The 23,579-nt window shown below is 40.2% G+C and overlaps 2 protein-coding genes across 6 annotated transcripts in view; both read right to left on the reverse strand.

The window, feature by feature from the left end:
- On the reverse strand, nt 1–19,182 carry trim66 (tripartite motif containing 66). 3 transcript variants are annotated; one of them, XM_067588445.1, is made up of 18 exons: nt 19,079–19,182; nt 14,982–15,201; nt 13,936–14,149; nt 11,955–12,084; nt 11,512–11,628; nt 11,211–11,325; nt 10,797–10,943; nt 10,016–10,133; nt 8,839–9,674; nt 6,588–6,794; nt 5,815–5,944; nt 5,631–5,712; nt 5,362–5,536; nt 3,124–4,043; nt 2,889–3,012; nt 2,697–2,771; nt 1,385–1,537; nt 1–1,223 (listed from the first exon to the last, which is right to left on the reverse strand). In XM_067588445.1, exons 2-18 carry the CDS (start codon nt 14,988–14,990, stop codon nt 987–989), a joined length of 3,789 nt encoding a protein of 1,262 aa, XP_067444546.1. In that variant the 5' UTR covers nt 14,991–15,201; nt 19,079–19,182; the 3' UTR covers nt 1–986. The 3 variants fall into 3 exon arrangements, with proteins under 3 accessions (XP_067444546.1, XP_067444531.1, XP_067444537.1); XM_067588430.1 differs by having other exon boundaries at nt 5,350–5,536; XM_067588436.1 differs by lacking the exon at nt 19,079–19,182 and adding an exon at nt 18,530–19,012 and having other exon boundaries at nt 5,350–5,536.
- Nucleotides 19,183–20,310: 1,128 nt separating this feature from the next.
- dennd2b (DENN domain containing 2B) overlaps nt 20,311–23,579 on the reverse strand; it is a 48,207-nt gene continuing 44,938 nt past the window's right edge. For all 3 annotated transcript variants that reach the window (XM_067588461.1, XM_067588470.1, XM_067588457.1), the window contains exons 18-20: nt 22,386–22,625; nt 22,026–22,112; nt 20,311–21,505 (exon numbers count right to left, since the gene is read on the reverse strand). In XM_067588461.1, coding sequence (XP_067444562.1) covers nt 21,471–21,505; nt 22,026–22,112; nt 22,386–22,625 — 362 coding nt within the window. In that variant the 3' untranslated portion in view covers nt 20,311–21,470. The remainder of the gene's footprint in view (nt 21,506–22,025; nt 22,113–22,385; nt 22,626–23,579) is intronic.

Raw genomic sequence — 23,579 nt, forward strand, 5'->3', positions numbered from 1 at the left:
AAAAATGTACACAAACTTAATTTATGGTTAAATGTACAATTTCCTCAGATTTCCTCTAATACCTCTAACTAACAGACAGTTACTGTACTGTTCTCTTCAATCTGAATCCACAGATATTGAATCATATTACAAACATGTACATTTCCATGACCTGTTGAGGTCTAACACTGGTTATCATTCATTCTCTGCATCATTCGGGTCAGATTCAGTGCTGCTTTTCAAGAAAGCTACTGATAATTATATCAAATAATCAAACCTATGATAATTGCCTGCAATCATTTAGTCACTAAAAAGAAAGGGGCAAATATAATAAAATAAACTTCTATACAGTTACACATGTATAAATATGTTGAACATTTACCAAGGTGGTAAATACAATATTTCAAAGTGCTGTGTATAATCAGGGCTATATTCACCTAAAAAAAAGTCAAGAAATCCACTTAATAAAGACACATAGTGAGTTTACTAAACATCCAACAACAGCATTCTTTTTGTACAATATAGCGTAAAGCTTCAGGTAAATGATTTTAATTAATTTAAGTAATTTCCAGTGCATCAGAGGGGTATCATGGGCAAAATATGATATGAGATGGTGACAATTACAACATCAAATCTCTTCTATAACAGGCTGCAGAAGCAACCCAACAAACTCTGGATTCTTGTTTGTTGACCCCTTTCCTCCAACAGGATATGCGTTCAAATACACAGCTTATAGTTTGTAACCTAAATTTGTTTTAATCCATTTTTTAACTCTCTGTAATATGTTCAACTGAAATCTGCAGAGATGTTCAGTTGTCTTGTGTTGTTGTTAAGATATTGTTTCATTACGTTTAGCTGCCATTAGATGGCAGCACTGTGATATTATTGCAAACCACAACATACTGCATTGTTCCCCCCCCCCCCCAAGGCTGCTCAACAAAGCAGTATAATTACACATAAATACAGCATACTCATGTGTCCTTGGTTGCACTCCATTCACCTCTGAGTTAGAAGTGATGTCTCCTCGACTTGAGAGAGTGTCTCCTCTTCCTCTTCCTGTGACACTGCTCCCTCCTCTCCGGCCAGGGGAAACCACTCTCAGCGGCCCTGTAGGCCTCATCGTACTCGTCACTGTCACTGTCCGCCTCAGCCACAGGGAAAACTCTGTCAGGGAAAACTTCTTTCAGCTTGGAGGTGAAGAACGCCTCCAAGCTGCGTCCTGCTTGGGCCACCTCAGAGTCAGGCTGTGGTCAGAGAGAGAAAGAGCTGTTACACACAGATCAGTGCAATTTAAGGTATGATCAATTTTAACTGAGATCAATTATAATCATGATAATAACTGTAATTTCAGTATGAGTAAAATGATATGTTGAATACACACAGAGGTCGTCAAATTTTAACTTACATAATTGAATTTAGCACAGTTGTGGAACATAAGACAGACATCAGCAACAAACTGGTCTGGCGAGTTATAATGTCGGGTATTCTTCTTGTTGAGTTTGGCCCTGACCACAGACAGGTCCATGGGCCTCTTGATGATCTGGTAGTAATGACGAGCCTGCATGAGAAAGCAGTTAAGTATCTGAGACTTTTATATAATCCACCCAGCCACTTTCATTTCCTCTAACTCATTCAAACTGAATTGCCTCGTAGATCTTTCTGCCTTCAAAATGCATCAAACAAATTGACGTAAATCAAGCCACTGCAGTTGGAAGAATATTACTGTACGTCCATGCTAACAGAGTCTTAATCTAAATCATTCAATCCTTTTTCCTCTTGCTGATAAAATATTCCTTGTTAAATATGCTGATGGCTCAAACGATGATGGATCAGCGATGCACACACAAGTCTTGATAGTGTCATTGATAAACAATGGTTGCAATTTTAACCTCACTGGACTCAAGAGGAGGTTAGCTTTAAGGAATAGTTTTGGGAAATGCACTTATTCTCTTTCACTAGGCTTACGGATTGATATCACTCTCATGTCTGTGCACTAAAAATTAAGTCGAAAGACCTTTGTTCCCTCCCATTGTTTCCTGTCTCTCTCTACACTCTTGATTGTCAATAAAGGCCAAGATGCCAAAAAACAATTTTGCAGCCAGTTAGCTTAACTTAGCACAAAGAAAAAGACTGGAAATAGAGAGAAACAGCTAGCCTGGTTCTGTGCAAATTTAAGAAAAACCACCTAAACCTCACCAATTTACATGTTATATCTTGTTTGTTTAATCAGGACAAAAACCAAAGTTTAAAAATGACAGATTGCAGTTGCCTTTGTGCCTCTGTAAAACTGCAATCTTGGGCGGGACCAATGACTTCCTGGAGTGTTGTCATCACAACAACATTGCCAGGAAACCTGCAAAGACTACCCCTGTATCCAGTCTTTATGCTATGCTAAGCTAAACACCTGCTGGCTGTAGCTTCATATTCAAGGAACAGATACTAATGTATAAATCTTCTCATCTACTATAACTCTCAGCATGGAAATGAATAGGCATATTTCCCAAAACGCTTAATTATTTCTTTGAGTAGAGCTTGCTCGTTATCAATCCCTCTGAGCCCAAAATGAATAAAAAGTGTGTTGATGTAAGCAGAAACATGAGAAAAACTGTTCATGATGCTACTTTGCTACAGGCACAGTATAATGACAAATAAATGAGATAATGAAGGGGAGTTGGCTTTTACTGTAACTGGACTGTAAGAAAAGGGCGATCACTCACAAGTGGACTGACAGGCTCATGGAAGGGAGCACTCAGGATGTTACTGAAGATCAGAAGAGTCAGCCGCTCACATTTCTACAAACCAAACATGAAAGAAAAAAAGCAGGAAATTCAATCACAGAAAACACTGAACATGTCCAGCACCACAACACCACCGCCATTATTAATGATTTGTTAATAAATTTGACTTACTCTCTGGTCACATGCAGACAGTCCATGTGCCGATGTGTGTTCCCCCGACGTTCTCTCATTCTCACAGTCATACTGAACCTCTGGCTGCACAACATCTCTGCACAGGCTGCACACCCAGTCACCTCTGAGCAGGATAAGAAAGGTTAACAATAACAGCTTCACGTAAACAGTTTAATAGGACATGAGAGGATTGCAGTGAACATTTGTATTTCAGGTGAGAACATAAGAAGCTTACGAAGGGAAGCTTAGTAGAGACGGGATATGACAAGACAGATGAAAGACTTTTGGGCAGCGATCGCAGCACAGCAGGTCCCCGCCGATCAGACACACAGCGCAGAAGTCCTCATTCTCCATCTCTGCATTGTCCTGCTCAGGTTGGACTTCCTCCCTCCCCCTCTGCAGGACTGGGTTTGCGATTAGAAGCGGCCTCTGACTAGGTCCAATGTGGGACTCCTCTTCCAGGTCAGAGCGAAGTGGTTGTGGGTCGTCTGTTGTCAGTTCAGGTTCAGATTCAATGTCAAGTTCAGACTCCAAGGAGCCCTGAGAGTCCAGTGGCTGATCGGATACAACGTCAGAATCAGTTTCTGCCTGAAAACTGGGATCGTATTCAGGCTGGACATCTGACTCGGTTTCAGCATCGCCTGATTCTGCATCAGCGTCCAGCCCTTGGACATCCTCAGATCCCGCTCCTGCATCTGACTCTGGGTCTGCCTCATATTCAAGACTTGGCTCTGAATCCCCCACAATGTGAGTTTCCTCACGGGGCCCCATTGCCCCTGCAGCTGCTGATTTCTCCGCAGCCAGACATTCAAGTTCAGCCTCAGATGAAGACTCTGCGTTTAAGTCAGACTCTGGTGATGCATCTGAGTCTAGCTGTGGGTTACAGTCTGGATCTACCAGAGAAACAACTGCTACTTCTGAGACTGACCTGGGATCAGAGTCCGAGTCCAGATCAAGTGCAGAGCAACCCTGTGGCACATATTCAGGGTCAGTGGATGGCAGTGTAGATACTGTGCGAGTGCTGAGTCTTCCTCGGGTGTCAAACTCACTGCTGGTTATGTGTGTGGTAGACTGATTGCAAGTTTCTCGCTCTGCATATGGTGGCGCTGTGACTGAGTGTGTGGTCCTCATGGTCTCAGAGCCTCCAGTTATACCCTACATTTATAACAAGGAGAAGAGAGGAGAGGAGAGTTATTATTTTTGATATTTGATGCTGTCTAAAATCTATTTATAAAACCTCTTAACAGCATGTTAACTAGAATATTCAGTGATTTCTAAGATGTATGAAATAAAATAATAATTTGTAGCAATCACGCCAACACTGTAGGAAACAATTTACATCATCTACAGGGGATGAAACCCTGAAATCATTTTTGTATTTATCTAAACTGCCTTCCAAGACCCAACATAAGAATAATTTGCAAATGTGTAAACCTTATGTATCATTTGAAAGCACTTTTTTCTGTTAACAAAAGAAGCAACAGTTCTCGAATGTTGAATGTTGTCTCATCACAAGCAGTTGGACGTTTTTTGGCTACATTAAATACTCTAAAAACAAGATTTTGATTTAAATCAGGAACTGTCTGATCAAAAATAAGTAAACAAGAATGTAACTTTCAATGTCAACAATTTTCAATAATCAAAAGTTGTTTTTTTACTTCGAAAAATATTGAACTTGGTCAGCTCTCAGCATGACATGGGTATTTCATAATATGATGTCATGCCACTTAAAAGCACATTTTGACAGGGATGAAAAAATATTGCCTTTAATTGAAAAAAATACTACTTCAATATACTTCAATAATCATATCTGTACTGTTTTTCTGTTAAAATATATGAAAAATCAGGCCAGTGCACAAGTGCCTTAAACCTGCATTCTCTCGAAATGGCCAGCAGGCGGTGACTCCACTGGCTCCAAAAAAGAAGTCTGTTTGTATAGAAGTCTATGAGAAAACGACCCTACTTCTCACTTGATTTATTACCTCAGTAAACACTTTCCTAATGGGTTTATGGTCTCAATCGCTAGTTTCAAGTCTTCTTCAATACAGCATGATGTTCATATTGTAAATTATGGCTCCATTTAGAGTAAAATAGACGATAAAGCAGGGTATGCTTTAGAGTGTTGCAACTTTATGATTGACAAGTTGCTGCCACGGTGGTGCATGAGGTGCTGTATTTGGACCCTGAAGAGCTCCTCCCCAGCTCCACACTCTCGTCCAAATATGGTCACTTCTCATCACAAAATGCCAAACTCCAGGCTTTGAAACAGGAGTCCACAAACTCCCATGACGTCATGGTGGCTATGTCCATAATTTTTACACAGTCTATGGTTTACCCCTTAGCCCCACTCACTGAATGATTGCTGATTACAATACAAGATTGTAAAACCAAGTCCTATGAGCTCAGTAAATTCAAATGATCTTAATCTTGCCTTTACTGTATAAAAATTAATAAGATATACTTCAAGGGTTACATCATGCCAGGTCCTCTGCTGCAGCAAACTTTCACTCTTCTCCGTCGTGCTGGCAGGTAAAGGGTCACTCTGCCGTCTTCCATGTGGAGGGAGTTGAGACACAAGGATTTTGAGGCGCTCTAAGCAAACCATTGGAACCCTGGGCCTTCCCAAGTCCTTCTGAACATCTATGTTGCTTTAGAGGCAAGCAGACAACAAATAATGAAAACTACAACTTATTTTCATGACTTTTTTTTTTTTGCACAGACAGATGTTTTTACAATACGTACCTGTTGTGACTGTTTCGTGACACCCTGCACTTTTCCTTGGCTTCATAGTCAATCTCTTCATTTACATAAGTAAAACAGTGATCTATTAAAGAGGAAGATGTATTGTATGATGCATGTAATCACAAACTCTGTATTTTGTTTAATCAAGGATGTAAGTAAATGGTTGAAAGCAATTCTCCAGCACCTGGCTCTGTCTTATAGGACAGTAATGGAGACCGGTAGCCTCTGGAGGGGGCCATGTCAAACGAAGTTTCCTTGACAACACAAAGCACGCCATCTGAAGCTCTCCTCTGCCTGGGATCCTTACCAGCAAACTAGGAACAAAACAGACATCATGTAAAACTTGTATTACTGTAAAAACGTCTTAGGCTGAGAAGAACTTGCCTTTACTCATAACATGACCACAGTGGGAGGGTTTCATCCAAACACTGACTTGTAAAGGGTTTTGTAGGTGGTTATAGAAGCATGTTATCTTTCAAATTAAGTATTAAAATACAAACATTGCCAAAACTGGAGCCACTACTACTCGTTTTCCCCTGACTGAAGTGTTATAAAATATATATTTGGATCAAATCTGAAGCTAAAGGCAGATTTCATTCTCAACCTCAGACACAGCAGTTAAGAAAACAAACTCACCACAAGGTCTCTTTAGTGGCTGTTCTGGAGCTTACAATCACATGAGCTTCATTGGTAAATGGAGTTTGCCCAGCTGTCATGAAATTATAGATGTTCAAATTTCCATTTTTCTCGTCTTTATTATTTAACATGGACAAGAAGACCTTAAAGTGGTCAGCAAATATCGAAATTTGAACATCTACAAGTCCATGACAACTGAGCAAGTTCTGTCAACTACTGCGAATTTACTTTTGGAATATCTGCTCTCTCTGTGGGAATCACCTCTATTCTTCCTGACAGCAGAGCTTCAGTTCCTCCCCATGCATGATTATATTTTGATACCTTATGTGCAGCTCCTGCTTCCAGGCTGGGAGTGCATCCTGTGGGCCTTTCAGTGTAAGGCCTGGTGGATGGGGCTGCCAGTTCTGCCGGGATGCTCTGGGAGCGTCTCTTCCTCCTCGCGCACACTGAACTAGGGCTGAGCCTGCTGCTCTGTACGTCAGATCCACACTCGTGGGCTGTCATGGACACCTCCAGGGACGTGGATCTCTGTCAGGAGCAGAAAACATACAAAATTGAGCAGCGGTTTCAAGCTGTATCACGTGCACAGATGCACCTGTTCATGCCCTTAACAACAGAGAGGAGAGAGAAGGAGCACACAGGAAACAACCTTGAGTGTCACTTAGGCACACATACGGACGCACACACACACACAGGCACACACTAAATTAACAAAAACATCACTCAGAGCCTATTCTAAGACTAATTCAAAACAACTCAATCCTTATAAACATGGCTGCATATATTACTGTTATTGTACAGGCAATGAAAGGATTGGTTACAACACCAATTATCATATGTAAATATACCATTCGGGGTGCAGTGTGGCCCTTTGATTAAGCCAACTGCAAATCACTTATTACTCCACTCTCCTCCTCCTCAATTTAATTAATGCAAGTATCCCAAAAAGCTCCTTTACACACATCAGCCTTGTCTTCAGCTAATGTAAGCAGGAGGGCTGACAAATCATTTCACACCAGTTCTTTTAAAGCGTCCCCTCTTTTTTCTTTTTTCTTTTTCTAGTGTACGATCATACATATTCAGGCCAGGCTGACAACAGAGCATGTGCTCTTAAGTATCATGCGATTAAAACACTTACCTGATCCATGCCCCTCGGGAGAGGTACGCAAGATTGTGACTGTGGAGGAAAATAGACTATAATCCTTCTCTCTGTAACAATGGGGGTGGGGGGTGTTGGAATTTATCTCAGAGCGCTAACCAGAGCTGAAATCAAACTGGCAGCTCCCACTATTCCCTTAGCGACTCATTAATGACAGGTTAAGTACATACAGTAAATGACTGCACCCAAGTGGTTTCATGTCATTTTCAGATGATGTGACTTGAAAACGTAAAGACAATAGATATTTGTGTTTGTAATCGGACATTTTGAGGATTTTTAGAGAGGCGATTATGCGGTTGTTCAAATCTCTGACATGAAGTATGATTATGTTGAACAGTGCTCTCCTGGTTTCTAGGATGCTTTGCTATAAACAGCTCAACTTTAATTGTCAGAGCAGCTCTTTGTTTTCCTGTCACCCTTTCTTCATAAAAGAAGAAGCATTTTTCTGTTGTACCATCTGTTTTCAGACTAGCTGTCATCTGTGGGAAGTCATCATTCTGGCATTAAAATAAACAGTTTTCTTTTAGTTTCGGTCGTTAATGGATTATAATTAATAGTGAACATATAGTCCTGCCTTGGATTCAACACTCTCTTTTTTTCAGAAATAAATAAAATAACTGCTTCCCATAAATATAACATTTTCCTACTGGCTTTGTGTTGACTTAAATGGCATTTGTCACTTAATGGTACTATTTCCAAATTAGGCTTTGTTGCCTATTAATCAGCCTGTCTTGTTGCTTGTGTTTTCTCAGGAAGTGTTTGAATTTCTGTGTTTCATAGGAAATGAGCTTGAACCTGACCGATGCACTGTGGTTTTGAGAGGTGTTTGTAAACAGAGTTCTGTGGTTTTTACCATATCATGAGATGTGAGCTGGGTTGAAACTTCTTGTGCCCATAGAAACTTTGCAGAACCACGTGTGAAATGAAAAATTGAAGACCAAGGTACACAAAGTCCCACCGCATGCCTTGCTTTGATCTCACAGCAGCTGCTGTTGCCAAATTTTTAAATGATGTTCATAACTATGCTGCTTCACTACATGACTATGAAGTTTTATTCCAACCAGAACAATGTATTTTATATACTGATGTGCTGTTAAGTACAGCCTGACCAATCTGCAGGGCATATATTGGCTAAATGAGAAATTACAGTACATGAATATTTTACAGGCTGAATTTATCCCTTATTTTTCTTGTTAAATGCATTTTTGTTGTATTAGTTTTGCTAATTTTAGGTGTCTATAATAATTTTATTCCCAGCAAAGTTACGTATATAACTGTTACAAATATTACTATATGTCTGCCAAAACAAACTTGAGAGATCCTTGCCAAAACAATTTTTAATGGTAGCTAAAAAATAGATTTATTGCCAATATCCAGTATCAGTCAAGCTGTTTTGTTAACTTAATCTCTCACCCTGCCATCTCTGTGGTCTCTGAGCATCAGTGTAGGTCTTGTCCTCTCTTTTCTCAGCTCTGCTGCTGGAGAAACTTGGAAGTGATGTTGCTGTTGGACAGGACTTTGCTCCCTCCTGTTCTGCTGCAGCTCCTCATCCAGTAGCTCTCTACGTTCAACCGCTGCTGTTTGTCCGCGAGTCTCCTCAACTCTGCATCTTTCCTCCCAGTTCTCTTCAGTCATCACATCTCGGTCCACAGCTGTGTGACTGAGCTCCTCCTGCAGAGCTGTGCTAGTGGGCACCTTCCCCTGACGCTGGCCATGCATTTGGCCCCGGCCTGGCCTGCTACGGTCTGCACTTGGCTGAGCCTGGCTGTCTGATAGAGCTTCCCTCTGGTGTTGGTGATAGAGATAAGATTTAGTCTGAGACAGGGGCTGGGAGGCAGCGGCTTGTGGCTGGGATGAGGATGCACGACTGCAATTGAGCTGGATCATCGCGACAGGGGATGATTGTGAGGATGGTTGTAAGGCTGAGGAGCTGTTTGGGTCCCAGCACCTCTGGAGCTGCTGGTTCTGGTGCAGGGAGGCAGCGAGAAGGGTGGGCTGAACACAGCTGGAGTTGTAAATTGTGGCTCCCAGCTGGCTTTTGTCCAGTCTGGGCAGATCTGGCTGAGAGGGAATACCATGCAGGCAACACATCTGGGACTCATAGCAGGTCTGGTACCCACAGCCTGACTCTAGTCCTCTGTGACACACAGACGGCAGAGCCAAGCAGGTGATAGGTTGCGGCCTCAGAATACTGGAGCAGGCCAAACCCTGAGGGTAGGTGAAGTTTCCTCCCTCAACAGTCAGTTGGCCTGCAGAGCAACAGTCACATTAAGAGCTGTGTTCAAAAACAACATGGCATAGGTCATGCATAAAATAATATTAATAATAATAACTACATTGTATAAAGTCCTGTTGAATGGGTAGGGATCTCCTTTTGCAAAAAAAAATATTTATAGGATACTGAAAACAAATTCAGAAACACTGACAATTTCATCATAAACATTTTTAAAAACCTTTAAGAAATTCACTGAATTCTGTCATGCAAAACATTTCATTTTTTTATTCTAATGCATTACTTCGATTTTGATTGGTGAGAGTTCATCATGTAGTATTGTAATATTCCAGCTTGCTTCAACGACATTCATTTTACCTAAAGAGGAAATCTGCTTCGTCCAGTAACTAGCATCCCAGTTGAATTTGATCTTCACGGGACTCCAAGAGTCGGGGTGAAGTGATGGCTCAAGCAGTTGCTGCATCTGGAGTGAAATCTGAAAGAAGAATATATATTTTCTATATTGCATTTCAGAGACTTCTGTATTCAAATGTCATCACTGACTTCCATAGTAAAATTACGGATGAGCACTCAACACACACCTGGAAAGACAATGATTTATGATTTTCGTTGAAACTCAAGCCACTGGGATCAAACGCCAATAACACAGATATCTAACATTCAACTTTAGGTTAAAAGAGTAGTCGCACTTTAGTACTGCACTTCCATAAAGTACAAGAGACAACTTTAAAAGAGAATTCTCAAAATTGAAGCAGAGAAGCAAAGATATTCTAACTTTTTGTCCCTCATGTGGATCAAGTTCCATAAAAACCAGACAACAGTGTTTTCAACACTGACAAAGGTCCTCCAGAGATATAGAGTACATTGTAAAACAGGCTGAGTAGTACTCTGTGTGGCTAGTAAACTGACCTTTATGAGTATAAATGGTGGAGTTCCCCTTTAAAAATAAACCTACACAGTCCATTTGACGTGTGCTAAAACAGCAGGCTTAACAATCCCTTTAACTGACTTCAGGTAACTAAAAAGAGGCACTGGGTTTTTTTTCTTCTTCCCCACAGAAATGAATTACTGCTTCCTCATAGGACTGTGTGTGTTACAGTAAGACACTGGCCATCTGTTGACTGGCCTGTCAGCATACCAGTGCCCTGCTGAAGAGCACCGGGCCTCTGCAATGGTGAGTTGTAGCCCAGGTGATGAACTTCTGCACATGGTCCAGCTGGCCACACATCTCTATTGCCCCCTGCAGCTGGTCCTCCAGACGCTGCTGGAAGTCCTCTGAGATTTTCTGCAAGAACCAATAAAATGCATACAGTTATGTGTAATCACTGGCACACAGAGAGTCATGACTAGACTGTGGTCTAATCAATGGCTCTGTGTTTTTTTTGACAGATATAGTTCCTGAGATGTTGGATTAAGCAGCTTTGACAGATTACTTTGGACTCGCATTTGCTTGCTTTCAAGACTGATTGCATCACAACGGTTACTGATTCTTTACATTCAGATTCACGACTGGCTGAACAATAAGAAAGAAAGAAAGAGAGACAGTAATTACCTCCAGTTGCTCTATTAATAGGTTGGCTCGTTTGTTAAGCTCATTCATCATAATCATCTTTGCCATTTTAATCTGGTTCTCCGCCTTCCTGTGTGCAATCTTTACTCCATGAACTCTACAAAGACAGAAAAGAGAAAATAAATGTCTCACTCCTAGCAGAAAAATCTCAGATGCAGAAGATTTTAGCACCATTCCAGACATTAATTTATGCATTAGTTTTCTATATTCAACACTGTTCAATTTTTGAGTTTTTGTGACAGATGCTGCTCAGATTTAAGTATTTTTTTGAGTCTAAACCAACCTGTCCTCTATCTGCTTGGCATTGTTCTCCACTGCAGACCTCCTCTCCTCCACCTGCACCATCAGGCTCTCAAACAACCACTGCTGATCCTGCAGGGCCTTCCCAATCTGCACCACCCTGAACATGAGAGGCACAAGATCACAGCATCAGCCAGATAGAAAGTTCATTAATTTATTCCTCGAAGAACACCGGAATTAAATTTGTTTCTCCTGGGGACAAGACATTATGCAGGTGACCTTAGAGGCAACTACTGTACTATAACATCACAGAAAACAAAAGTGTATGAATACTTAAAAGACATTAGGCGGGCCAAGGGTAGTGTATGCAGATAGTGATGATAAAAGTGACAGGGCGTTTAGAGAGTGCTGTTGCTCAGAGGAAGTTTTTAACCTGTGGTTAGCCCTTCTCGGCAGTGTCCTTGTGCTGGGTGTCAGAGGACTGACCTGTGGTTTTTGTGGGAGGACAGGTGACAGCTGCTGCAGCACAGAAGGTCACATGACTCACAAAACAGCTCCAAGGGCTCCTGTCTGTGAGAGTGGCACATGAGGAGGGAACAAGGATACGACCCCGGGCCTAAAAAACAGACGGGGGGGGAGGGGAGGGAGGAAGGAAGGAGAGAGCGTTGAGTATTAGCAACAGTCGACAAGCAATTCACACCCACAGCTAGAAGAGCGCCATAAGTGTGCAGCGTGTAAGCAAAAGCTGAGAACACATTTGGGGAGAACACATGCTTGTACTGGTACTATTTTAAGCATATTTGCAAAAGTGAAAAAAGCTTTATAATGTCTCTGGATCTTGAGGGGCTCAGTCAGAAAAATTACCCCGATGACATCATTGTGGTGTCAGCAAAGGTTATCTGCTTAGGCTTGGAGTGTACAAAACTGTAACAGAAAACCCCTTTACAAACTTGGGACAAAGAGTTTGAATGACAAGGACATTTACCAGGCAGGGAGGCTCTAAACTAAAGACACTACTGAGTCACATTATGGGAAATGTGTTTTTGGGGTTTGACCTAAAGCTGATACTAAAAGTCAGGATATTTCAGGCTCTGCCACTGGCCATTTTGGCCATTCTTTTAAAAATCTGTCTCTTGCAAGTCGGAACATTATTAAAGTGCAATACCAAAATCGCTGGAGCACCCTGTAAAAACCGATGGTCTATTTTTGATTGCTAGAACCTTGCAAGGAATTTGGACATTAAATTTTCAAGGTTTTATTACATGCTTGGATTGCCAGACTATACTTTGAAGATATGTAGACAGCATGTTTTTAAGGTTTCAGTTGTATAATCTGCCAGGAATTGTACCTGGACATTTTTTTTCCACAGGGGTTTGTTAAAATGACTGAAAGGCAAAGGTCTAATCCATTGATACACTTATTACATGTTTAAAATCATGAAACTTTTCACAGTATAAGCAGTCTGTGACACTTCTATATGGTGAAGAATCCCACAGGCAAAACAGTAGGTGGGTAAAAGTAAAATGATGATTTATATTGGCATGCATGTAATATTAAGGCTGGCCTTGATCTGTACTTTGATGCAAGGATGATACAATTGTGGGAAATTAGGCTGCAAGTTGAGGTTGCAGGGGGACCGTTTAAAAGAGTATTGAGTGACCAAGATGTGAGTGCATAATATTTCAGTGCTGTCCAATCCATTTTTGATGCAACAGCAACCACACACATACCAAGGCACACACTCAAAAACATCTTTCACACCTTTTTAAATAGGTCACTGTAGAAACTGTTGGCCCACAGAACGTTAATCTAACAATAGCTGGTTAAGGCTAATGAACGCAGCCCTACTGCTCTCTGCTGGCCGCCTCACCTCAACCAACCCCCCTCCTGCCTGTATATGGCTGCTTATCACAGATCTGTGGTAGAGAGCTGAGCATCATCCTGTGTGCAGAAAACCCAACGTGACTGACCACATCCTGTCTATAAGCGCAGTCACACTGCTTTTCTCACAAATATACAAACCAAACAGTAACACTCCCACATCACAATAAAGCATCTACGGTCCTTTTATTATGATTTGATAACTAGTGCTGAGAAGATCTGCAAAAGCAGCTGGGTACAAAGCTGCCACACATACTGGAGGGTCTTTAAATAGCAACACACTAATATTAGAAAAAATTAAATCATGCAGGCCCCTAAGAATCTGGGCCACGTGTTAAATAAAGGTGCAATAAAACAGGGATCTCCAGGAACGATTATCAACCATCGTTGCCATCATGCATAATTCATTGCAATGGTTCCTACTGACACATGATTAACAAACAGACAGGGCACAAGAAAGAAAACAAAGCAGTTGTCTCAGATGACAAGGGGAGAGACAGACTGTACAGCCCCACTAATAATCTGTCATACTGGCCTGGAGAGTGGAGGTAACACACTCTTGAAGTATGTAAATAGCCATGCTTGCCTTGTCCAGTCGGAGGCAGGGAGCTGGAGCCTCTCTGGTGCATGTCGGGACACTGGGCGGCACTGGGCCTCTGTTGTTGGTGCAAGTCTGTGTACTGGGAAGTTGAAGTGGCTCTCTGATGCTGATGTGCATCTGTGCACTGGTAACACAACCACTTGTTGCAGAGTGTACACAGGCTCTGTGCAAGTGTTGGCTCTGAACACTCTGAGCAGCTCTGATAGACACACAAAGAATAACCTCGTGTTGAAAATATAGTATACACTGAACACACACACACACAGGGCCAAGTGATAAAAAGAGGAGGTGGCATATGTCAGAAACATACGTGTTCGCACCTTACTTTGGGCTAGATCACACCCCAGAGAGTTGTTGTTTTCTTTGCTCATGCATGCCTCGGAGACTTTCAGAAGCATATGAGTGAAACCTCACCATGATAAAACCAAACTTGTGCAGGAGCATTGTTGGTGTACTATAATTTAGAAACTGATTTAATTTTTCAACCATAAGCATTTCAACATTGTGATGTAAAACATTAAAAACAGAGGATATAAATTCTGTTCAAATAAGAAATCAAAGAATAATTTTTCACAGTCATTATCAAAAAAGTAGTCCCTGGTGTTTACATCTGAGTTTGTTATAAAAGCAGTAAAAGAGAACAAAAGCTGTCACCAGAAATCTTGTAAGATGATGCACAGTAAAGTCATTTTCACCTAAGTTATACTTCATTACTCCCTGTGGAGAAATTCATCCTCTGCAGTTGAGCAGCACCCAACTCCAGTTTTGAACACTGTGCCTTTTTAAAGGGCAACAACAGGGGTTTTCCTAATATCTGACTAGTTTGACGGGGTGAGAAGGGACCAACACAAACATAAGAAGCATGCAAACTTCACACAAAAAGGCCCCAGTTTGCCCTGAAGGGGTTCAAGCACAGGATCAACAGTGCAAAATTAAGAAACTGCTGCACAAAAAGAAACAACCTCTAGTTGTGTCAGAAAAAAAGAGTGTTAAAATCAAGATAGGAAAGAATGCTAAAATAAATACCTTACCTTGTCCATTTCAGTGCCTTGGAGAGTGGAGTCGCCTTCTCAGTGGGAGGGAGAGGAGAGGAGAGCGAGCAGTCTGACGCCTCAGCAACAGAAACACTGAGGTTTCTACCTGAGGCAGGAAGCAGTGCGCACCGAGAGGTGGCCTCAGAGGAGACGGCTTACATGACAGCCTCACTGTGCTCTCTCCTCCCCCAGTTCATCCATGTGTAGGACCCCCTCGCTGCAGCGGAGGAGAGGAGTGTCACATTCAAATTCATCCCCTGCTCGCTGGTGCAGCCACCAAAAAAGGGAGAAAATCTAATCCTTTTTTTTTAAATAAGCCTGTGCATAATAATTGGGAATTAGGGAGATAAGATAATTATTTTTTTGTAGGGCAAAATATCCCCGGAAGCGCTTTCCAAAATGAAGGAAGGAAGACCAAGTGACCTACAATGGGGAAGGAGGGAAGAATTGTACTGTAAGCACTGTTAAGGTCTTTAGAGCAAGCAGTGTGAGGCAGGACTAGGTGATGTGAGGCTCAGGTTGTTTTGGGCTATACTGGGCTGGCTGTGGCCTTCTTCCTCATCCCTTTGTCAGCACGAGGAGGGGACAGGTCCCAGCGGAGCTGCACGCTAACGTAGCACACCAAAACCGGGTCAGGCTCTGATAAGCTCCAGATGGGACTAGGCTACACTCCTGTAATTCCCTCTAACACTGTGAAATCAATTAAGATTTTAAAACAGCACGTTAGAGAAAATGAACAGCAAATACCATAAGAGCAAAAAAAATGAGCTAATTGTAAAATCTAGACACAGAGAGGATAATGCTATGATACTCTGACTGTATATCTGCAAAACACGCAACTGTTCTCTTTTGCAGATGAAACTTGAAAAAAGGAACAGGGAACAGGACACTGTTATAACCAGTCGAAACTTAAAGCAAACACCCACCATCAAATATAGCCCAAAATCAAACCGCTGTGACATCGAAGCTGTGAGCAAGTCTGCCTGACAACAACCCCTGCAGCCTGACCTACAAATCTGACAACTTTCTCATCCTTGGGTGCTTCAGTGGGGAGCTTAGAGCAATCCCATTCCCCATTGTGCACTCAAAGACCCAATTTGAAACACAATTAGTCAGTCGTAGTGCACGCTGCCTCCTGTTCACTCAGCTCTGTAGCATCTTCAGACTGCGCACATACTTTCACTGCACTCTCCATGCATTTATCTTTCAAACAGAAACCTCCCGCCAGCTTCCCTGCACAGCTAAGTGAACCTGGCACCAGTTATGCATGCCATCTCAAGAGATGTCACAATAATAGAAACCTGCGCAGTGATCTCTCCCTTGAAAGTACCCCTATGTAACATCTATTAACATTAGGTTGATGAGATCACAGAGGAAGCAGGATTATCTTCAACCAGTCTTAAAATATTAAGACATTTTACCATTTTTCTCCTCAGACAACTCACTTTCTGTTCTGCCAAGGAATTCATCGACAGAAAAGAGTCTTCACTAGTCTTCTGCTTATCAGTTTAAATTGTAAAGAAATCCTTACTGAATGATAATAACTCCTGGTGACCGACTTGGCTCAAGATGTCAGCTTCGGTCACTGTAAGTTTAACACAGAAACTGGACTGTTATGAGATGTTTTCACTAAATATTTTGTACTCATGGGGTGCTTGAACTGCTACAGCTGATGGCATCTCACCATGCCTCCTGTCAAACGGTTAAAGCAGATCCACTTGCTTGTCCTGCTTGTTACTGCAGCTTCACTTTCTTTGTTGTGACACCTCACTCTTGTGCATTCAGAGATCCTCTATTTTAAAACTTAGTATAACCTGCATCATGCAGTTAAAAGAGCCATTTATTGTTTGGCTACTGGAGGCCAGAAGAAGTTGAACACAAGCTGAGACACACAGCTCTGACATATTCTCGCTCTTATAAAGATCCCCTCCAGACATGTATTAAGACATATAAAAATACTCTGCTTTGAACAATAATGTGTGTCTGATATGTTTTTTCCACAAAAAAGTATAATTACTACGTTTAAATTCTTAAAATTACATTACATCCTTCTTTCTCAATAAAAACTCTCAGAATCTATGAATCTATGAAGATGCAAATATTGTTCATTTAAAAAACGTAACTGCTGGACACAAGATGTCTCCTACTTCACTGTAAAGACTATTACCAGTGTTTGTGCACTGGAGGCTTCAAGTTTCCACATCACACTTGGGTAAGTTGAATATTGGACCAGGATTGGCATCAAAATTAGTTGTGATGTCACAAATCCTGCTCGTAGGCCTGCCCCTTAGAACTGGATTTTCAGTGAGCTCAGAGAAACTTTCCACTTTCGGCAGATAAATATGAAAACAGCCTTCTAGTGTGAAACTCTGCACAAACATCATTCTGCACAATGAAGCTCAAATATCCAACTGAACAAACAAGAAGAAAATTTTTTTTTTGAGCGGACGGGGACTTGAAGTTATTTTAAAGTCAGCTAACGTGTGAGTAAACAATTACATATTTGCACATCCTGCAAACTAGCAGAAGTGTGGGCCATGAAACCGAAACAATGAGATATAAAGATTCAAAGAGCAGCAGAGTCAGATAATTTTTCTCTTTTGTCTATATGTTTGTCACTGTGAGTAATATTTTTCACATTATTTGTAGCAATTTACTCATATATTGATATAAAAAGTAGTGATGAATGCAGAGTTAATTTAGCTTTTTGCAAGTTCATTTCTAAAAATGTAACTACAATCTGTGCCAATATTTTACCTGCTGCCAAACAAAACTGTTAATTATCAATGAAAATACATAAAACAGATGGCAGGCATTTTGATATTTAATAAGAGAACAATTTTAGCTTATCGCTGATATAGATCAGTATCGGTGTACATGTGGGCCGTATGGAAGAACAAATGACATTACAGACATACCAGATGTGTCTCCAGTCCATCCACCAGCCAGCACTGGCATGTTGAGATGGTCAAAATGATTTAATAACCAAATCTAAAGGATCCTAAAATATGTTTAGATTATGTGTAATGTTAAATAAATTAAGGAAATATTGACCAATATACAATTACATTTTTTTATTCCTAAACATCGATATTAGTATCAGATATTCTTGAACTCTTCTGAACAGATTTGAAGGATGATTCTTGTGTTTTTTTAGACTAAATATCTTGAAATTTGAATTTTCAACATTTTTATAAACATATAAATAAAATATAATAAACTAAAAGTATTTCTACACCAGAATTTTTACTAATTCACAGGCTTTTTTTCACAGGGAATGTGGACTCAGTCAAAAAATCATAACATGCAGACTATATTGCTGGTGCAGCCATAATTTACAGGCATGTCTTTGCAAACTTTCCCCTGATAATATCTGCCACATTCAAGACTTTCTACTGTGATTGTGAAGTTTAGAGGAAGCTTTAACTCAGGCTCATCTTCATTTTTGCAACCATCATCATTTATGGTGTCACTGTCAGAGGCTTATTTATCACTATACAACAATACATCCCTGTATGAACACAGTGTTGTGTCTTATTACTCACTGTTAAACTGAGGGAATTAGGGATTTCCAGTGATTTTCCTTATGGCACGTTCATGTTCCACCTGTTCATAAACGTGTCAGTCTGACAGCACTTTATTAATGCGTCCTCGTTTAATAACAACAAGGGTGTCAGTCAGAGCTGCAGAGTGCCTGCCCCCGCATCCTCTGCGTTTCATTGGCAGCTTCACCTCCAGCGCATCACTGAGCGTGATATTATTTTTTAGAAAGTGCGCATGAGATTACGCCCCTATCATGGCATCGTGCGTGGTGCAATCCAAAACACAAGAGGACAGTCTGCAAACACAAAGTCGGCACGCACGGACAGCACGCAGTATAAAGCATCTAGAAACTGTGTGTATACATATATATATATGTCAAGTGCACATCTCATGCAAAACCTATAAGTAGACATCAGTGTGAGCGCGTGTGAGGATGTTTTCAGTCCAGAGGAGACGAGTCTGTCTGCGGAGCAACTTCTGCTGTCAGCCTGTCAATCATGTCAGCTGTCCTGCGCTATGTGTCTGTCTACAGTGAGAGGTTTTTTTTTTACCTTGACCCGTGCAGCTCCGAGTGTCGGTCCCCCCATCGGATGTCGCTCTTTGGCCCGGCCAAATTTTGGAGCTTGCAAGTCTCGCAGTTAATCGTGAGATTTTATAGTCATGCAATACTTCTGACGTTTCTCAAAGCTGTAGCGTGACACTGTATTCTTATAAAGTTTAGAAGAATGGCTTTATGTATAGTATTCATATCTTTTGATAAATAAAAGTTGCAATACTATAATGAGAAAATTATCTATTTTAGCTAAAAGTTGTATTAAAAAAATACTTACTAAGCAAAAAAATAGTGTGACGTTATTATATATCATATTAATGAATTGGATAATATTACTGATGCATTGACATATAAGCAACATTTTAATGTCGTTTAATGTGCTATGTGACAATTAATCATATTTTATATGCTTATTACAGGTTTTAAAAATCTTGTGCAAAGCAACCAGTAACTATAGCTGTCAAATAAATGTAGTGGGATAAAAAGTACATTAGTATGTTAACCTCTGAAAATGGGGTGAAGTATGGAATAATGGAATAATGTTAAATAATATAGTACAAGTAGCTCAAAATTGTACTTAAGTACAGTAAATGTACTTGGTAACCTTCCACCTGCTCCTGCAGGTAAGTAATCACATCAGACAGGTGCATTACCTACTGCTGACACATTATTAAAGACTAAATATATGTGAATGATTCACATCTACTGTCATATTTTATACCAAGGCATGGACTGAAACAATCATCACAGAAAACAAAAAGTCTAGAAATTTCCTATTGGCATCAAATTACAGGAAATTTCAAAACAATTAAAAAAAATAAATGACAGTCAGGAGGAGAAGGTTTACCATTTTCTTGAGTCAAGTTACCACATGTAACTTTTTTTTTCTTTTTTTGATAAAAAGAGCAGCATTCAATCATTTTATTACACAGATAAAAGCAGTGACAGTAAATACACTGAAGTTAAAGTAGTCACTCTGAACCGTCCCCTTCATGGTGTTAAATTATTGATGCATTAACTTGCAAAAGGTCTTTTAATGTAGCAGGTGGTCCAGTATCACTACCACATGTCCTTTACTGCTGTGTAGATATGTAAATTCTTAATATGTAAAGCAATAGCCATCAAATAAACACAGTGGACAGAAAGTAAAATATCTTCTTTTGAAATGTAGCTGTTGAGGTGAAAGTATAAAGTTTCACAAAATGGAAATAAAGTGCTTCTACTGTACCGTGAAATTTTACATAATTGTTTAATATACTTTCCTATATTCCATCACAGACTATAGGTCCTGTAAGATAAGTTTGGTGTGCAGGTTTATCTTAAACACAGAACACACTTACTTGACATCAAATGTCAACCTTAATTGCCATAAAGGGCACAAGCAGAGGAAAAGTAATATGGCGGCTGAAATCAACAGTGAGCCTCTCAGTTAGTAGAGCTAATAACAGCATGGCAGTGACAGCCACCAGAGTGATGTGCACAGACATAATTAGGTTAGCAGCAGCATGTGGTAGCTGGTGCTAGACTAACTGTGCCTTTAGGGATCTTACCAGCTTCTCCTAATGCATAGCTTAGGGGGAAGCTGTCATTGAGTTGTCACATGTAAAATGAGGTGATTTTATATCATGTGGCAAAACATGAATTACACATTTCTCTTTCCCAAAGTGATATCTACATGATTTGGGACTTGTTTTTGGGAAACAATATGAAGAAAGTTATAAAAGCCAGATTGTTGTTATTGATAATTGGTTCATATGACAGGAAAAGTAACTTTCTGCTTCTTTCTGAAGTCTTGATGTATGAAAAATAAGAGCAACTTCAGGATGGCAGCAAGTCTGGATCTCAGATTCACCATTAAACAACATTTACCAACATAAATATGTAACATGTATATTATTAGTAAACTCAGTAGCACACTAAGCCATTTGCTGCATTTGAATTATTGTTTTTTTTAATAAAAGATTGCAAAAGACTTTATGAACAGTTACAATCATCTTCTTCATTGTCTTAATGCATGTACAGTTTCGAATAGGTTCTACGCTCCTTAAACAGAGGACAACACTGTGGTGAAATAATGCAAAATGAAAACATAGAAACTGTACATCTATGCCCATATCAAGTCACATACGCTCACACATTCTGATAACACTCTTTACAAGCACACCTGGACATCAGTGGTTACTCTACGGCTCACCTGGTGTGTACCGCCCTGCTATCACTATCTCATGAGGGACTATAAACATACACTGAAGAGTATCGCAGCCAGCTTGCAGTGAAATATGTACAAGTTTACACAAAAAACAGAGTGAGAATCATCATGATGCAGAGATTTGGGACATCAGGTCTTCAGTTTGTTGTTGGTATACAACTGAAAACAGGACAATTTCCCCTCAGTTCTTTTTGTGGAGAAACTTCATTTTACTTCCTAAAAACAGTGAAAACAAATCCATTAAATCATGTATAATGCATAACACATGAGGTGCATAATCACAGTGATGTATGTGTTTTTAAGTCTAGTTATTATAGAGTAAATGGTGATAAAGCCAGACTGAGATTACAGGAAGTTTGGGCCGAATTACCCCAAATTGTCCCTCGGTAGTCTGTGGAGAAATCTGAATATCTGCCAATGTGATAAAATCTTACACTGTATCATGAATGTGGATGTTTTCTTCCCTGTGAGATACTTATGACTTAAGATCTGGACTGTCTGCTTCCTTAGCAAACTAGTAGCAACAACAAATAGTGATCATGAAAAGAGGTGAAAGTTGGTGCAGTTGGTAAGATAACAGTAATAACAAAGTGTCATCAGTAATCTAATCTTGTAGTGTGAGAATGTTAGACAAAATAAAATAAAAAAAATATTTGAATTTCTCTTTTAGGTTGTTTGCAGCCTCATTTTAATTTCCTGTCTGAGTCCAGTCCTTTATGTCTCCTGCAGAACTCACCTAAACCTTTGAGGAACTTGTTGACTCCACTCTGTTCTGTGTCTGGCAGCTCCTCCAGATACTGATCCACCCTCTGCTCAAACAGACCTGTCAACAGAACAATACAAGACATTTAAATATATTTATGAAAAGGGAATGTTTCCTTCTTGTTTCCAAACATTTCCAAAGACACTTTAGTCTTTATACAAACATACAAACAGGACAATTACTCTTATCTGCAAGGGAGCCACTAGAGGTCAGTGTTAGAGCGGTATCTACTGTTACAGCAGGGGTGGAAATCCATAGAGAGCAGTTCAGCCTTTGCCTTACAGTAAAACTTTTAAGTAAGAAATAAGTGACACTCTGAGAAGGACAGTCTACCTTTAGCACGGGTCTTCCTCAGCTCCCGATCCTGAATGAACCCTGCAAACATCTGAGACTCCATGAAGACGCCCAAGAAGCGACGGATACTCTTGGACGCCACAGACTTGCGGAAGGCCTCTCTTTGGAATACGCGTTCTCCACGCTCGTTCTGAGTGATAAACAGGGAGTAATGGCCGATGGTCTCAAGGAAGAAGCGGATGAAAGCCTCTGACACCAGACTGTTTAAGGAGTTGTACTCTGCAGACACAAGGAAAAGGAGAGTATTCACATTATTACAAGTATATTGGTATTCACTACAGACATTTCATAGTGGTTGGCATGTTTACATGTTTCAAAGAAATTGTCAGACGAGTCTTTAAGTGGCCTCAGAGCAGTCAGAGTTAGATTAAAATAGAAACATGGTTTGGCTCAACACTAACAGCCACACAAACAATAAAAACTATCGTACTCTTGTTAACTGTGTGGAGACTCAGAGACATATCTCATGATTCTACAGCCTGAATCCAATTAAGCAACAAAAAAGACATAAAAATAATAATAATAATAATAATGATGATGATGCATTTGCCTCAACTATTTCTTTTACATTGGTGATGGTCAAAGTATTGTTGATGATAAATGGTTGTTACCCTGAAGTTATTTAAATCTCTCAGCATGCTTATAGAGGCACAGGCCCAGACCTTCATGACTGCACAAAAGACAGTGAATTACAACTCTGAGGTTTCTGACAAAGACTTTCTTAAAGTATGAGTTGAAGCTGAAGGAACAAAAGAGAAATCTGTCTAAAGCTACTTGCCAAGAAACTCTGTGAATATTACAGAAATAGCTGAAATCCACAAGAACCGAAGAACCCGAACTGCATCTCTAGGGCCTTGTCAAGAGTCATTAAAGGACAATTCCAGCTATACTGGGGTTTTTACTGCATTCCCTGGCTACTTAACTTTACTATGCTAACTCATTACTATTTTCTCCTAATAGTTGTCTATTTTTGAAAGTAAATATTGGAAAATGTACACTGTAAATATAACGAGGTACTTAATTGTTGTGTGTGGTAGTAATAGTGTAAAGTCAAGCTTAAACTTTTAGCTAAACTATAGGTTGCGCAAATGTCTTGCTTCAGCTTGAACACGATGTGATTGACAGGCAGCAGATTTAACAACAGTGTTCACTGTTGGGTAAAAGTTTTATGTT

The sequence above is a fragment of the Thunnus thynnus genome, chromosome 1, assembly GCF_963924715.1.
Source record: "Thunnus thynnus chromosome 1, fThuThy2.1, whole genome shotgun sequence".
Classification (NCBI taxonomy): domain Eukaryota; kingdom Metazoa; phylum Chordata; class Actinopteri; order Scombriformes; family Scombridae; genus Thunnus; species Thunnus thynnus.